Genomic DNA, 16,083 nt, shown 5'->3' with positions numbered 1-16,083 from the left:
TTTTTTGCCTTGCGTTATTTTACTACTGGTTGGTTTCAAGTCATACACGCTTGCTGTAGTTACCTCTTCGATGGCCAACCGAGAGGTCTATTGTCTACTATTTTAAGGACATTTAATCGTCACTCCCTGCAGCCTTCCAGGAGTTTCCGATTTATCTTTTACCGTTGTATGGTAGTGTTCTGACGACACAAACGCATCTATATATTTAGCGTTTTCTGTTTCGCTTAAATATACCAGCTTGAGAGTCTCTTTTTGTTCAAAAAAATAACGGACCTATTTCTTCGTAGAATAGGGTAGCTGGCAACCCAGACATAAAGTTAGAGACGACGTTCGTAAGCTGCTGGCTGCTGCTGTGTCTGACTGTCCAAGTTCCAACCGAGCCACCAGTAACAGATCGTGCGCTGTCATGCGCGGTAGGTTACGTCTCTCTCTTCCTGCGGGATTGACTGACTAACCGTATCTCTGTGCTGGCGGTTACGTCTCTCCTGCGGGATTGACTGACTAACTGTATCTCTGTCCTACAATCACGGACTTTAGCCTAAGATTGAGGGGATTTCTTACGTGAATGAATAAACGTTGCATTAGTTTTGCCTTACTATGTTCAACAGAGTTATCTCTTAATCCTTTCGGTGCTCGTTACCGCACGGTATAGAACTACGAGTCTACCGCAACATTGCACTTTTATATGCTCTCCTGCTTAGGCAAAGCGCAGCCTTATAGGGAAGTAAGCATACTCGGGGAGGGAATGGATGAGCTTGCTGGGGACCATTTCCTTCCTGAAGAAGTTTGTTTCCCCGAATAGACTGCAATTCAGACCACAGTTTTTTCCTACCGGGAAACTGAAATATTATTCAAGATCTAGGAATTATTCTGAACATCTCTCAGTGCGTCATGATAAAAAGAAGGTGCCGGACATCTGGATAGTGTTTCAGATGTCCTGGATCTTAATCTGAAAGAAGTAAATGCAATTCGGTAGTCCCTCCAGTCCTCGAAACGAGTTTTTGGAACCAGTGGTCCACATCAACTCTGATATTCCACAGCTCTCTCATATCTTAAGAAGTATCTTCTCTCGGTCCCTGCTCGAGTTTACGAGAAAGAGCCTATTATAACAACAGGCGTAGAATGTAACGATCATCTAGAGGTTCGTTACAGGATTGCAAAAGTCCGTACGAATCGTCTCGATCGACGGCAGCAACGATAGATTACTATGCTAGGTATTTTAATTAAGTGGTGTTCTTTTTATGGTTGTCTGAGAGGGTTATTTCCTCTTCAGTATGTGAAGTGTAATGTGTTACGTTAGCTTTGTGTGTGGTTCAGGTGGTCTAACTTATCCTAGCATGAATGCCCCCTGGTAAGAGAGGGCTAGGGTTTCCTGTCAACAAATTGGTCCCGTCCAGTTGTCAGACCCTTGTTATTAGCTTTCTCAACAAACAGGTCACATCCTAGTTGAGAGCTACTAAGGTTTAGCAGGCTAAGAGGCAGGACCTACGAAGTCAGCTACCTTAGCAGGTAAGGAACTTAATAAATAATTTTAAATAATTTTAAAAATTAGTTAATTTTTGAATTATGACGATGTTGCTGTCTGTGACCCACCTCCAAATGTGTCAATCAGCTATATATATACCTGCCAGGTAAGTGTCATGCATAAAAATGATATTGTTATGATACAATAAAGTTTTATGCATACTTACCTGGCAGGTATATATAATTAAATTCCCACCCTCCTCCCCTCAGGAGACAGGTTCAGAGAAAATCTGAGGAAAACGGGAATAGTTCCAAGTACCAGCGCCACGGGAACGTGGGGGAGATCACCTGAACTACCAGTGGTCTAGCGGTTGCCGAGAGTTTTGAAAATTCTGCCAGTGCGAACAGACAACAGAGAATGTTGTTTGACAGATTTGCATCTGTCAAACAACAAAGACCTTCACGATCATTGAGGTCTGTGGAATCTCGATTCTAGCTCACCATCTACTTTTTGCCTCGCCTGTTTTCTCGGAGTCAGACACTCGTGCGAGATCAGGTGTCATATAGTAGCCCTGAGTTTCTTATTGACGAAGTCGATTGCGGGCGACGTTGGGTTGCGTTGATACACCCCCAAGGTTTGCTTAGATTGAATCGCCCAGGCAGTCCAGACACTCATCCTTCAGCTAAGAATAGTGCCTTTTGGTCTTCAGGGTACAGCCTTGCTGTCCTTGATTCGTCTGACTGGTCAACTGGTCGTTCACCTGACTTTAGTACAGACTGTGCATTTCCGGATCGAAGCTTTCAATATGGAACTTAGACGTAGTCTGAAGTTCGTGATGTCAAAGCATTCGAACCTCTCCTGCCTGTTAACTTCTTGTATGTGATCAGGAAGGCCTTCTTCTAACCACCCTAGATACGACAAAGAGGGTTAGTGAGATTTTAAGCCATCGTCACAAGTTTTGGCTTTAGAGAACACAAGGAGGTGTGCTCTCTAAGCCTTTCGTTATGGCCTAAGAATGGAAACCCTTTTTGTCCTTGGGCCAGGATCTTGGAAGCAAGGATGGCACAAGTTAGTGGGCAGGAGCCAGAGAGAGTCCTGTGCCCTGTCAGGTCTCTCAAGTTTTATCTACTTAAAATCAAGAAAGTCGAAGTCAGTCGGGCAATCTGCAGTGTTCCGAAAAAGACCAGACTTGCCCATATCGAAGTACACCCTGGTTTTAGGGTTAAGGAGTTCTTTCAAAAAATGCTCCTTCATTGTGTTTGCACAAAGATTTGAAAGCTTTTTATCTGAATGCTCACGAGGTGAGGGCGCGGCCTCGGAAGCATTTCAACAGAGCATGGCACTCAGCAACATCCTGAGTACCATGTTTTAGCGAAGCAACTCTGGGTTCACTTCACACTCCCTGCGAGATGTGAAGATGGCATATGAGATCTGCTGCTCGCTAGGGCCATACGTGTCTGCAGACACAATCTTGGGGGCAAGAAGTACTACTCATCCTATCCTGTAGAAAATGGTTAGGAAGAGCTCTTAATTTAGTTGTGGAGTCGCTGACAACGGCGACTTCTTAACTCTGAAGCCTTAGTTAACACACATTAACTTTGGCTAGGTTGGTCAGGTGGTGATATATATAATTATATATATATATTTATTTTACTTCTTAGCCCTCATGGTATGGTCAATATGGTCTAGTCACATTGTGGTCACCCCCCGCCCCCGTTGACAGATCATCTGGAGTGCACCAGCTTCATAGGTCTCTACCTCGCTGGCAACTCTAGTAAAGCAGAAGCAGACTTGGGTGACAGTAATCACGAAGTCGGCTATGCTAACAGGTGGAACCAAGATGTAAATCATCTGCATGCATTTGTGTCCCAAAATCCTTCTATTCTGTCCTTCCCACCTCCAACGGTGGGGTTCAACTATATATATATATCTTGACAGGTAAGTTCATGAGCAAAATGATATTGTTATGATACAATAAAGTTTGTTCATACTTAACTGGCAGATATATATATATTCAAGTACCCACCCACCTCCCCTCAGGGGACAGTGGAAATAAAAATTATGAATAGAAAATGGGAATGGTTCCTGATACCCGCCTCCCAGCGGCGGGAATGGGTACTAACCACCTGGCCGACCACTGCGTGTGTCGGAAGTTTTTTAAATTCTGTCGGACTTCAGAAAATACAGCTATATATATACCTGCCAGGTAAGTATGCATAAAACTTTATTGTATCATAACAATATCATTTTTGAATGTTTATGCTTTGCAGTTACATTGTTTCATTGCTTGATAAGTTATTAACTACTGTTGAATTTTTGTTGTTAATTTTTAGCATCTGTATATTGATAATTGAATTCTTAATATGTTTTTATTGTTTACCAAATTTTTAACCTCTGTTATTTAAATCATGGATGTCTGCTTTTGTGTCTTGATTGGTAATATGTATGGGATAATCATGTTTGAAATGACTGCAAAAATTTCTCAACTTATTTTAAGGGATTGGTAATTTTTGACATTTAAGAACTTCGAATTTTTCCTTTATAATCTGAATAGTTTGTCCTAGCATCTCTGAAATTTGGGTATTGTTTGTTTAATATTGTAAATTTGTGTTATCTATCTTTATGTGTGTATTATGTGAATTTCCAGTATTGGTATTCGTAGATTTTAGTTAGTTCCACTGCATTAGCACAGAATGGTGGTGGTTTTGTCAAGTTGAATTGGTAGTAATATTTGACATTAAAAACTTTAGTTCTTGCAAGGAGCAGACCTCAGTGACAACTTATCCAGAATATGGATTTGGTATTAAATGTTTTCCAGTTGAATGGAATTCAAAACTATCTTTGCTAACAGTTGGCCATGTAGTCACGATTTATTCATCACGTTAGTGAATGTTAGGTAGAAGGGAAGCAGTATAGAAGGTCATTCACCTTTCGGGCACAAAAGAGTGACATACCATAGACTAATTATTGTTTAACATTACCAGATACAAGTGTTATAATGCAACTTGTTGGGCAGGTGTTGTTTTAGGTTTACTTTAGAAAAGCCATTATACTTTGTAGTAAGGTAGTTAGAATAATTTTCACCCCTGGAAATGTATGCTGTTCTTCAGCATTCACTGGTATCATGTTGGAAAACTTCATTGTAGTCTGTCACTACCAATCAGGATACTTCAGTGCTGAACATGACCATGATAGAGACTCAACAAAGAATAGTTCATGGTAGCAATATCATATTTCAGGGAGTGCCTCCCTACCAATTGATATGATAAGAAGTCTTCTGTAGCTTCAGCTTGCAGGGAGCGGAGTAATAGCTAATGATATGAATAGAGGATGTCTCTTGTCAGTAGAATATTCAGTTGGTAAAAGATCAGTTTTTTTCAAGAAAGTGTCATTCAGCTAACTGTTACTCATAGGTGTGTTTTTTATGAAATAGATTCTTTCTGATGTCTCTTCTTTACAATAAAATTTCAATTTTCTGTTGATAATAATACTGATAACCAAGGTGAGAGAGGCTTTGATTTTGAGAATTATAACAGCTATAAAAATAATTGTAAAAAGTCCCCTGTTAAGTGCTAGTTTCATATGCTTTTTTACATATTACTGGAAATTTTCTTGACTGCAGTAGTACATTGTAAATTCATGGAACAGTTTATTTTTAGCATACAGGGAGTCCCCAGCTTATGACGTTCTGAGGTTACGATGCTTTTCAATTATATTCATCAGAAATTGTTTCTAGGTTTATGGCACATGTTCCAGGGTTATGCCACCGATCTGACGGAAGAAATATGACTCCAAAAATGCAAAATAACAATATTTGAAGGTTTTTTTATTGCAATTTACATAGTTTTTAATACACCCAAAGCATTAAAAGTAAGGTTTTCTTAGGATTTTTGACGATTTTCCGGCTTGCGACGATTTTTGGCTTACAGCGCGTCTCAAGAACAGAACCCCTGTCGTAAACCGGGGACTGCCTGTACAGTGGGGCCTCGCTTAGTTGCGGATCAGCAATCACGGATTCAGTTAATCACGGGTTTTTCCTTGGACCACTTCTCAGTCTATATATTGCTGGTATGAATCGCAGCATCGCGGGCTTGTCTGTGGTAGGCTAAGCCTTGTCCGGTTCCGATAACCAGCAAATGCATGAACAGATTCACATTATGATAGTAACTGACAATAAAGGTAATAAAACCATTCTCACCTTATATATTATTGGCATATCTTCATAATATATAGCCTATTCATGGAATAATTCCTCATCATTGACATCAACTTGCAGTTGAGCGGCCAGCAGAAATGTAAACATTGAGTTACACTTAACAGCACCTTTGTCATTCTTAACCTTTTAGAAATGTTAATAGCAGTAGTGTAATTACAGTAGTAATAACATTTAGGAAAACGTTAATTTTCAATTCGAACTTCATTATTGTTTTGGTATAATGTAATGAACTTCTCTGAACACTGCAGTCATACAAACGATAATTGTCATAGATTATCGTATTGTTGTTTGCGATCGGCGACGAAGCGTAAACGTAATAAAACCATTTTTACCTTATATATTATTGTCATATATTCATAATAAACACATACCTTATATATGATTGGCATATCTTCATAATAAAAAGCCTCTTCAAGGAATAATTCCTTTTGGAATGCATTTTTCAAAAGACAAAAATACACTACATGTTTACAGCATGCAATGATTATTTTGATGTGATTACATTAATATTACAGTATAGTACTCTAAGCAGTGTAGTAACTTTTTTTTTTATCATAAATGTATATTCATTCACGAAAAAAATACGTATGACCACCGTGACGTCGCCAAACCTAGTCGCGTTCGTACATAGTATTTTTACACAATGTGATAGTGGGTACACCGTTCTACAAACTACCGATGTATTTTTACGTAAGTATCCTCTAAATTCTGTCATAATTCACTTACTTTTTTGTGGAGCCCAAATACTACGTATATCCCGGAAAATTAACGAAATCGCGAATTTTATCACAGAGCAAGATTCCCTAATTACTGTGTTTTCTTCTTCTTTTCATGACTAAATGCATTTTTAGGATACACTCATTTACAAATTTTCAAATACTGTGAATTAATAAAGCAAAATAAACTCTCTCTTCTCCTCCTCTCTCCTCTCCTACGGCTAAAATCTCTCTCTACTTTCTCTCTCTACTCTCCTCTCTCTCCCTCTCTCTCGTCTCTCTCTCTCGCTCTCTCTCTCTCTCTCCCTCTCTCTCTCTCTCTCTCATCTCACAGAAAAAACTATAATACTGATCTATTATTATTGTAATAAAAGAACAAAATGGTCCCCGACATTTGTAGGTACATGTGTTGCCATATTTTTATTCTTTCTGTGATTTACGAAACTGTGCTTCAATACAACTTTTATAGTTGACTCAATGATTATCACATTATAACAGTATACAAAAGAATATCTTATCGCTATCCATGTTTCATTTCTTATCACCATAAAAATATTTAAAATACAAATTTCATTATGTTATTCTCGAGCTAAGCTAGTAACATTACTCTCGTCCTAAGCTGCTCTCTCAAGATATTCAACAGTTACTCTCTCTCTCTCTCTCTCTCTCTCTCTCTCTCTCTCTCTCTCTCTCTCTCTCTCTCTCTCTCTCTCTCTCTCTCTCTCTCTCTCTCAGTGAAATATGAATTACTGTATCATAATATCATAAACTATTATGGATAAAGTCAAAAATAATAATAAATCCATTAATAAATTTGTTTCTTTTAGCAACTAAATTGTTTTCCAAAATAATTCTTTCGGTAATAAACGTCCATCAGCTGATTCTAAACGTAAACAAAAGACAAAAATAGATTTTTATTGCTGTATTTTGCTGTTTATACATTAATATTATAGTTGGGTGCTGTAATCTTAACAGTAAATCATGTTTTTTTTATCATAAATATGTTCATTCACAAAATAGATATACTATGTACTTTTAGTTTGGTGCAGCAGCCAAATCATGAAAATAGAAAGGAATTTTTAGGTAATATACTTTTGTTTGCTGATCTGATGAAGGGGAAATTGAAGATTGGAAAGAATAACTTTGAAACTGTCTTGAATTTAGTTTAAGGTGATAGTTGAAGACATATTTGGTGCTTGAACTAAAGTAGGCAGTTATAAACATTGAAATAGTGGTCTTGGGTGGGTTAATTATTAAAGTAGGCAGTTTAAAGCAATTTTTAGGGGGGGTACCAGGATAACACGGGTATTTACTTATCACGGGGGGGTTCTGGGCCCTATCCCCCGCGATTATCGAGGCCCTACTGTATAGGTATAGGTCACATTTTATTTTATAAATAATGTTGAGGGCTTTTGTGTTCTTGTCATAGAGAAAAGGTTCAGTTGACTTAATTTATTACTGTAAGACAGCAAACCTCAGATTCATGTGCCAAACTTAACATGTATTGTTCTCTTATAATTTAAAGATCTTCACAAGTTGAATTTGAAGGAGCCAAACATGAAATCCGCCGGCTACAGGAAGAAACGGAGGTACTTAATTCCCAAGTGGAAGAGTTGGCCAATCTCAAAAAGATTGCGGAGCGACAAATGGAAGAGGCGCTCGAGTCTTTACAGGCTGAACGGGAGGCCAAGTATGCCCTGAAGAAGGAACTTGACAGCCGAATAAATTCTGAATCGATGTACAACTTGTCCAATCTTGCTATGAGCATGAAACTCTCAGGTAATTTCAGAAAGACAATTGATTTTGTATTAACTGATGATTTTTGAACACCTTTTCCCTTTTTTTCTACTTTTAACTTCTCAGAGGAGTTGAGTAATTTGTTTTTGAGGTAAGTTCCCTGGGTTAGGTTTATTGATTCTCAATCATGCAGACTGATAGAGCTAGTTTGTAGGGGAACTTCAATCTAATACAATAAGGCTTTTGCAGAACATCACATTTTCTAGATAATTTTCTTTCCCATTCCAAATTGAAGTAAACTGTTTAGATATATATTGAACTTCTAAAGTATCCCAATACTACTGTAATGTAATAGACTAAAATGGTCATATATTTCCTCCCATTTGATAAATACGTACTTTTTAGATCCTGGAAATGTGGAAAAACCATTTTAACAGTTTATAAACTCTAAATCAGTCATGTTTACCAGGAATTGCTGACCAGTTCCCTCTTATATGAAGGTGAATCAGCTGAAAACTTGCTTCACTTGCAAAGTATTATACTAAAATTTCTGTAAAATTCTTATCAAGCCTGTTCTTATGTAACCAGGGGTATTTGTGATGTTCCTGTTTTTCAAAGTGAGGTGAAAGTTTGAAAAATTTAGTAAGGATTTGAATGTTGTTAGCAAATATTTTGGTGTAGTGAGTGCAGTGACGTCACTTAACCAGCTATTTTCAATCTAAATATGTTGAATCTTTTCGTTCGTTTGTGCTCAAAAAATTTTTCTGAAGCCCTTTTGTGATAATTATAGATGAAGAAAAATCCTATTTAGTGTTTTGTCGTCTTGAATGTGTATTTGAGCTAGTTTTGTAAAACTTGAATAATTTGTTTTGCAAATATAGATTTTATTTTATGAATGAGTGCAGTGTCTCTTGATTGTGGAATTGTTTTAGAATAGATATGATTCATTTGTATGGAAAATTATTCTATCTTTTACCTGTATAATCTTTGGTCCTGCCAAGTCAGAACGGATCAAGAAAACTTAACTGCTTATGTAGTGGTATCTAATTATTATATGAATGTCTCGTTGGAGTTTGCCATCTTATTATTATTTTCTTTTGTTCACACACAACATTTCTGCCTAAGTTAATGGGCCTCACATATTTGTGCGGAAATGTCAGTATTTTCCCTTTTTATTTTTTTATTATGGCCAGAACTTTATATGAAAGCTCTTTAATGGTGTGAAATCATCTTTGTCATTGAATGAGATATATAGCAGTAATGTAGTAGCATTTTGGGAGGATTGCAGATACCTTCACCATGCAAAAGCACTACATGTGTGATGATGCTTTACATTGGTTTCCAAGAGGAGAGAATCGCCTCCCAAAGTTACTATAGATTAGTGATTTTATGCTGAAGTTGACGTTTATGGCTCGTATCGCTTGCACTGCTTGCAGTGTGTTAAGCCGTAGTTTGTTGATTATTTTATGATAGGTTCTTTTGATGAAACTGTCAGTGTTCTAGATGTTCCTAAGGTTACCAAAGATTTGTTCATGATTTAAAGGTGAATATGTGAATCAAGTAAAAGAATACGTATATGATTCAAGTAAAGTTCAAGAATTGTTATGAAAATGGTTGTAGGAGACCAAGAGGAACATTTGAAAAATAAGAGACAGAAAGCAGTGTGACTATTGAAGTAGGAATGATGCAGTAACCTTTAGAATCATCTACAATTGCCCCACATGGCATAATCTATGTAGTGTCTTCCTACAGTACTGGGTATGTGGCACAGTGTAGGTGGCACCAAAGGTTCTTGAATGTCCTGTCTCCACAGCTGCAGTTTTGCAGAGTGTCCTTCCTGTCTCCACAGCTGCAGTGCTGCTTTCTTTTCCCTTTCTTCCATTCCCACTGGTCACTTCCTGCTTAATTATCCAGCTTCTGTAACTTTACCTTATACAGTTTGAGAACAAATTCTGTGGGCAAGCCTTACGAGACTTTATTTGTTGTGACTCAGTGGTTTCCTCAACTTGCATGATCATCATCTGTTGAAGTTGAGTACTATAAATGCATCAGTTATGTACCCTTGTCATTTGCTGATCTAACTTTGTAAGCCTAACCTTTATACCCTTTCATCTTCATGACAGTCATTGACTGAATCAAGATGGACTAAAAGCAGGAGTAACATTGTTTGGGAATCTCAGATGGTACAGCGTCGGTAACCTCGTCGTTACAACGCCAGTAAGAACTAACAAATCAATCAATCTCAGATGGTGCATAAGTCAACCTAATGTTGATTCTTTATCGTCAGTTGAATTTTTTAACTCACTTGGAGAGCAGAAGCAGACATCTTCCAACGAGTAGCTTGAGCAAAGCAGCTCTCAAAGGTTAAAACAATTTTTGCAGGTGACTTTGGGACTGGAAGGTCCTTGTCAGGAATGAGGGACAAATTGTCAGGAGAGGGATCTGTGTAGGAGAAGCTTCATCACATGTGAAGATGGGATGTGGGGATCAGGGCTGAAAGCAGATGATGCCTTTTACCCTTAGTGCTCTTGAAAGGGGCCAGCAATATTGGGGATGAAAAAGCCTCCTCAACTGCCACTTAAAGTTTTGAACCCCTGGTTGCAGCTAAAAGTGAGGACGACAGAAACATCGCCAACTGTGGTCCTGAGCACACAACATTTATGGAATCACCTTTGGGCATAGAGGAACCACTGATCCACAATGCAGCCTACACATACTCACTGGACAGATCCTCTGAGAGAAATGCTGTTTTTCCTTAAATGTATGGCACCTTAAATGCTGGTCTATGTCCAAGGCCAGCATGGTATACATGATTGCATGACGTATCGCTATTGGCCATTGAGCCATGATTAAGGTACAAGTACACATTTCCCCAAACACAACTTCAACTAAGGCAGTGATGTCAAATCACAGTGAAAATAGAAAATATCTTACTACTAAGCAGGAATGAATAACTCGAAAGGGAATTGAATAGAAAGCAATCATTGCTCTGTACAGGTGTCAGCAGCAAATAGTTACTGGTGAAAACAACGTAATATTTTTTGACCAGTGATTACATACTGATTGAAAGGAGTCCTATGAACTCAGTTGTGGTTAATAACTCGCTGACTGAAAGACAAAGTGCTACTAAATTAGCAATAAATGCACAAAGTGAAACAAATGAATGAACAAATGTGAAAGTGGAAATAAATAAGTGGCAAATTGAGTTAATTAACGCAGCCTTTTACATTTTTACAGCTTGATAAAATCCTCATTCGTTGAGATAATTGCAACAGAGTCATTAATGGCCACCTTCGGCCAGAATTGTATTTTATCTAGTAGCATTGGTGAAGCTAGTATCTGTACTTCAAACGAATACATAAGCAGGTATTAAGATATTCAAGTTTCATAATTTTCAGCTATTATGTTGCAAGAAGTGTTCTTTTTCACCCATTATGCTAATTGAAATATTCAAATATCATAATTTTAAACCATTACTTTACAAGAGGTACTCTTTCACACAGGTGAAAGACTTGGGATCCCTAATGCTGCACAGCAAATTTAATATGAAGGGTAGATTAAGAAAAAAAAAAAGTATTGTCTTCCATTGAGTTCTCTCGTACAGTGTAACCATAATAGCAGGGCAATATAGATATTGGACTTTTTTACATGTTGTCACCCAAATTAGGCATTCGAAGAGGTGTTTTTTTTTTTATCAAAAGGTGTTTGAACTTTATGAAGCGTCTTTCATACTGTCAAATGTAGCTGTGGGCAAGTGATATGGCTGAATTTTTTGTATTGGTACATCAGCACTACCAGAATTGCCTCATGCCCACAAGGAATATACATAAAAAAAAGATATATTTGTTCAGTGTGCATTTTATAGGGAATGAATATTGCACGATTTGCTCAAGTTGAATTCTTGTAATTACAGAGAGCACAGATTTTGGGGAAAGTGATGGTGAGGATGATACGCCTGTCTTACGGAGATTAGAGTCAGAGTTAATGAGTTCAGCGGGTGGCGGCGAAACCCTCGGAGGTGATTTGTTCTCAGAAATTCATCTTAATGAGCTTAGAAAGTTGGAAAAGAAACTGGAGGAGGTCAGTTATTTATACATTTTTTTCTTTTTTCAAAATAACACATTTTGATTATGCACCTGAATTTCTGTAATAGAAACACTAGAGTGCATAGTATAATTTCAAAATAAGATAGTATGTAGAACATATGTATATTAAAACTTCTTAGGTCTATTCTTTACTATATTTAGTTTTTAAAATGAGACACAAGCATTTAGTGTTTTAATCTAAAGTTATTTTTTGGGACATGTTTAAAACTTGTTAAGTGGAGGCCTATCAAGAATGTCTGGTGATATTTGTTGTATGGAACCATTTTCCATACCTCCATTCTATTCCTTCAGCCATTAAAGTTTTCTGTTTTGTTAAAGTAGAGCGATTCTTATAACCTCACACTTGCATTTGTAGTGCTAATTTGATTTCAGTTTTGAATTTCAGGTAGTCTTTATGTTTTTTAGTTAGTTTGTTTATACAGTGTTTTAGATGAATTTTCTCTCTGTTTCTCCCTTGTTAATTTTTTTGTTTTTGCTTTACCTTTTTTATTCCTTATCTAATTTGTTGCCCTCGTCATATTTTCTCCCTTATTTAACTTATTTTCTTCCTTTTTATTGAATATAGACTAGGCTGAGTTCTCACATAATTGTTCAGTATATTAGTCTTAACAATTATTTTTAGAAGCATAGGTTTTTGTACAGTATAGTACCCTCTCAATTATCAGGAATAATAGAGCCAAGGGCCTGTCAGATAAGTGTGAAATCTGGATAAGTGTGAAATCTGGATGTGTGAAATCTGGATAAGGGCAAGTAAAGAAGTCTATGGGTTTCCAAGGACAACTCCGTCCCTTTCCTTACCTTACCTTTCAGCACCACATAACTGTGAACACTAAATACAGTATACTCATGAACAAAACTAAAAACTGGATGTGAAAAGCAATAATATACCTTAATTTTCCACACTTGTAACAAAATAAACTCTATAAATACACCCGATAACAAAAAAGCAAACCTATCCTTTTCACGCTTAAGTGACATGCAATATGGTAGTCTACACAATGTTTTTCATTTGCCCCAACACTGTAAAATACATCGTACTGTACACAGAAAAAGGAAACCCCTTTTTCTTCTGGCATGCAACAGAGTACGATAGTCTATACGCACAAACAATTTTAATCATTTTCCCCAAAATACTTCGTACACAAAAAAAGTAAGCCCTGTTTTTCTTTTATATGCAACACACAGTATGATAGTTTACACAATTATCATTTACCCCAAAATACATTGTATAATAAAAATGTAGCTAATATAAAAATACTTTTTACTCTGTCACTTACCGCTGTGCGCTGCCCTTGGTGCTTGCAATTGCTGGACATTTAAAAAACTTGTGAGGAGGTTCAAAAGTCCACCTCCTTAATCTCCAGCAACTCAACTGAATTGGCGTGACCAGCATCTTCTTTCTGTGTCTCCTTGATGTCTGGAGAGTCCTGGTCATTGAGAAGCAGCGAATAGAGATCAGATTCCTCCCTGGATGCACCTTCTACATAAACATCAACATAGGGAATTTCTGTCCGCTAAAAATCCTCTTGTTTCCTCCTTGGAAGCAGTGAAACCTTTGCCAGGAGTCTTTTAATTAGAAAGCCTGTGCCTATTCTTAGATCAAAACAGCCAACCTTCAGACCCCTTAAAGTCTACAGCATTATGCAAGCCTGCTAACTTCGTTGCAGCTTTCAACTCTGCACTGCTTATACACATGCCAGCAACCCTCTGCTTATGAAACGATACTAAGGTCAACTCCTCAATGTCCTTAACGGGGGCCTTTGCCATGACCTTGTAGGACTTTACTCTAGACCAATTTCTTAGAAGTCAGTCGTACATGACTTCATGACTTCAGCTTGTCCAAGGTAGACTTGATATTGTGCAAGATTGGCTGGGCAGTGCCGTACTCTTCCATGATATGAGCCCTGGAGCAACCTTGCTTCTATCCTCCCAATGATTTTGAATTTAATGTTGATGGGTCAATGTCTTCCTTGCCTTCTTAGGAGGAGGTGGGCTATACACACAATGACACTGCACCAAACAACATGAGCAGGACCTGCAATGCTGCAGGCACTGCAATGATAGCCTCATGCTGAGGAAATAGCATTGTACAAGCAATCCACTTTTGAACTGTTCAAAGAAGCAACTAATCAAACATGACTGCATGTACTAAGAAGGAAAATGGTGTTTGCTGCAGAGTGCAGTGATACTTTCCTGATGTAGCCTATTAGTGTACGATACGTTTAAGAAGCAAAAAATTACAGGGATGTATGTTTCTGTCAATGGCTAAAAATCTGACAAAAATCATAAGTGCTTGTCCACTCCTACACCTTCTCACTCCTACACCCCCTACCATACACTATTAAACTGATGACATATCCATACCAGCCAATAAATTGCAATAAACAAAGTGATATCCTTGACGTGTTTAAGTGATGTTGTGCTTTTTAAGCCAATAAAAATTGCAAAAGCTAACTTTCTGTCTACTGTGCATTTTTCACATTGTGTGTTCATGTGCTCAGCAGCATGCTTGATTTACTGTATAGTAACCTTTCATTATAAGTTAGTTGACTCTTAAGTATATGATTATCACACATATCCTAAAAAGAGAATATTTTTTCACTGTTAATATTTCATCTCTAATGTAAATAAAAGTATTTAAAATGCAAATTTGGAGATGTGGTAAGACATGCTATTTATAACTTGTCTCATGCCCATCAACCAAAGGGAAGGAGTGTGTGCTTATGTACGTACCATATGCACATGATTGTATTTATCTTTTGGATTGTAATAATAAAAAAAATGTGAAAATACAGTAAAATTTTAAATGAGAATAGCATAAATAAAAATAAGAAATTGAAGGTGTGTGCGCATGTGTGTGTGTGTGTACCTGGGTGTGGGCACGTATTGCCAGTAACAAGGAATCCCTTCTTTGTCCTGTGAGTGAAGTCTGTCATTACCTGAAAAGAACCAGAGATGTAGAAACTACGCTTTTAGTTTTCCTTTTAGCAGGTCATTGAGAGAAATAGGTCTTGCCCATCACTGTCGTGTACTTACTCATGCAGAACATTCTTAAAACCCACAGCAGTGTGACAGATGAAGTTACTTGAGTGAGAGTTCTGGTCTGTGATATTAAGTCCCATCTACTAACTTAATACTAGAAATTAACTTTGATATGACCACTGTATTTTTGGGGTTCTAAGATGTAACTTGTAAATGGATTGATACATATTTGTAACCAAGAGTTGCAATGGCTGTAAGTGCTACTTTTGAGGATGACTTGGGAGGATGATCATCCACTTCTTTATGATTCTTTTGGCTCTTCTTTCATATGTGGCAGTTTAGAGACGTTATCTTTGTGACTGTCCTACATCCTTCAGGTCTTGATCATTGCTCTGAGGCATTGACAAGCTTGGTTCTCTTACTTTATTATTATTATATTATATATAACTTAGTATAATCAGACCATCAAATCAATCAAATCAAAATACTTAACTTTCATAAGTCTAGACAAGGTTCTCTTGCCTAAGTTGCAATTTTGGCTTATGTGAGTGAAAGGTTTGTGATAGAAAAACTAAATTTTTTTCAAACAAACTCATAACTCCAGGTGATGCACTGTTGTGCTGCTACAGTTTCCCTGTATGTTAGACAGAAATGTTCACTTTCTGGAGCCATTTGAAGTCCATGAATATGGACATATACTAATAGCAGGTTTTGTTCATGAAACTTACCTGTCAGATATATATATAGCTGTATTTTTCCGAATCCGACAGAAATTTAAACACTTACGACACACGCAGTGGGAGTCAGGTGGTTAGTACCCAATTCCCGCCGCTGGCGGGAGGCGGGTATCAGGAATCATTC

General features: G+C 37.4%; 1 protein-coding gene across 3 annotated transcripts in view; it reads left to right on the top strand.

Moving 5' to 3' along the window:
- The window catches only part of LOC135203545 (protein bicaudal D-like), a 110,339-nt gene that overhangs the window by 19,966 nt on the left and 74,290 nt on the right, over positions 1-16,083 (top strand). For all 3 annotated transcript variants that reach the window (XM_064233282.1, XM_064233280.1, XM_064233279.1), the window contains exons 4-5: positions 7,923-8,176; positions 12,048-12,214. In XM_064233282.1, coding sequence (XP_064089352.1) covers positions 7,923-8,176; positions 12,048-12,214 — 421 coding nt within the window. The remainder of the gene's footprint in view (positions 1-7,922; positions 8,177-12,047; positions 12,215-16,083) is intronic.

Source organism: Macrobrachium nipponense, chromosome 36 (assembly GCF_015104395.2).
Source record: "Macrobrachium nipponense isolate FS-2020 chromosome 36, ASM1510439v2, whole genome shotgun sequence".
Classification (NCBI taxonomy): domain Eukaryota; kingdom Metazoa; phylum Arthropoda; class Malacostraca; order Decapoda; family Palaemonidae; genus Macrobrachium; species Macrobrachium nipponense.
The sequence above is the reverse complement of the archived record's forward strand: the minus strand, read 5'-3'. Positions and strand labels throughout refer to the sequence as shown.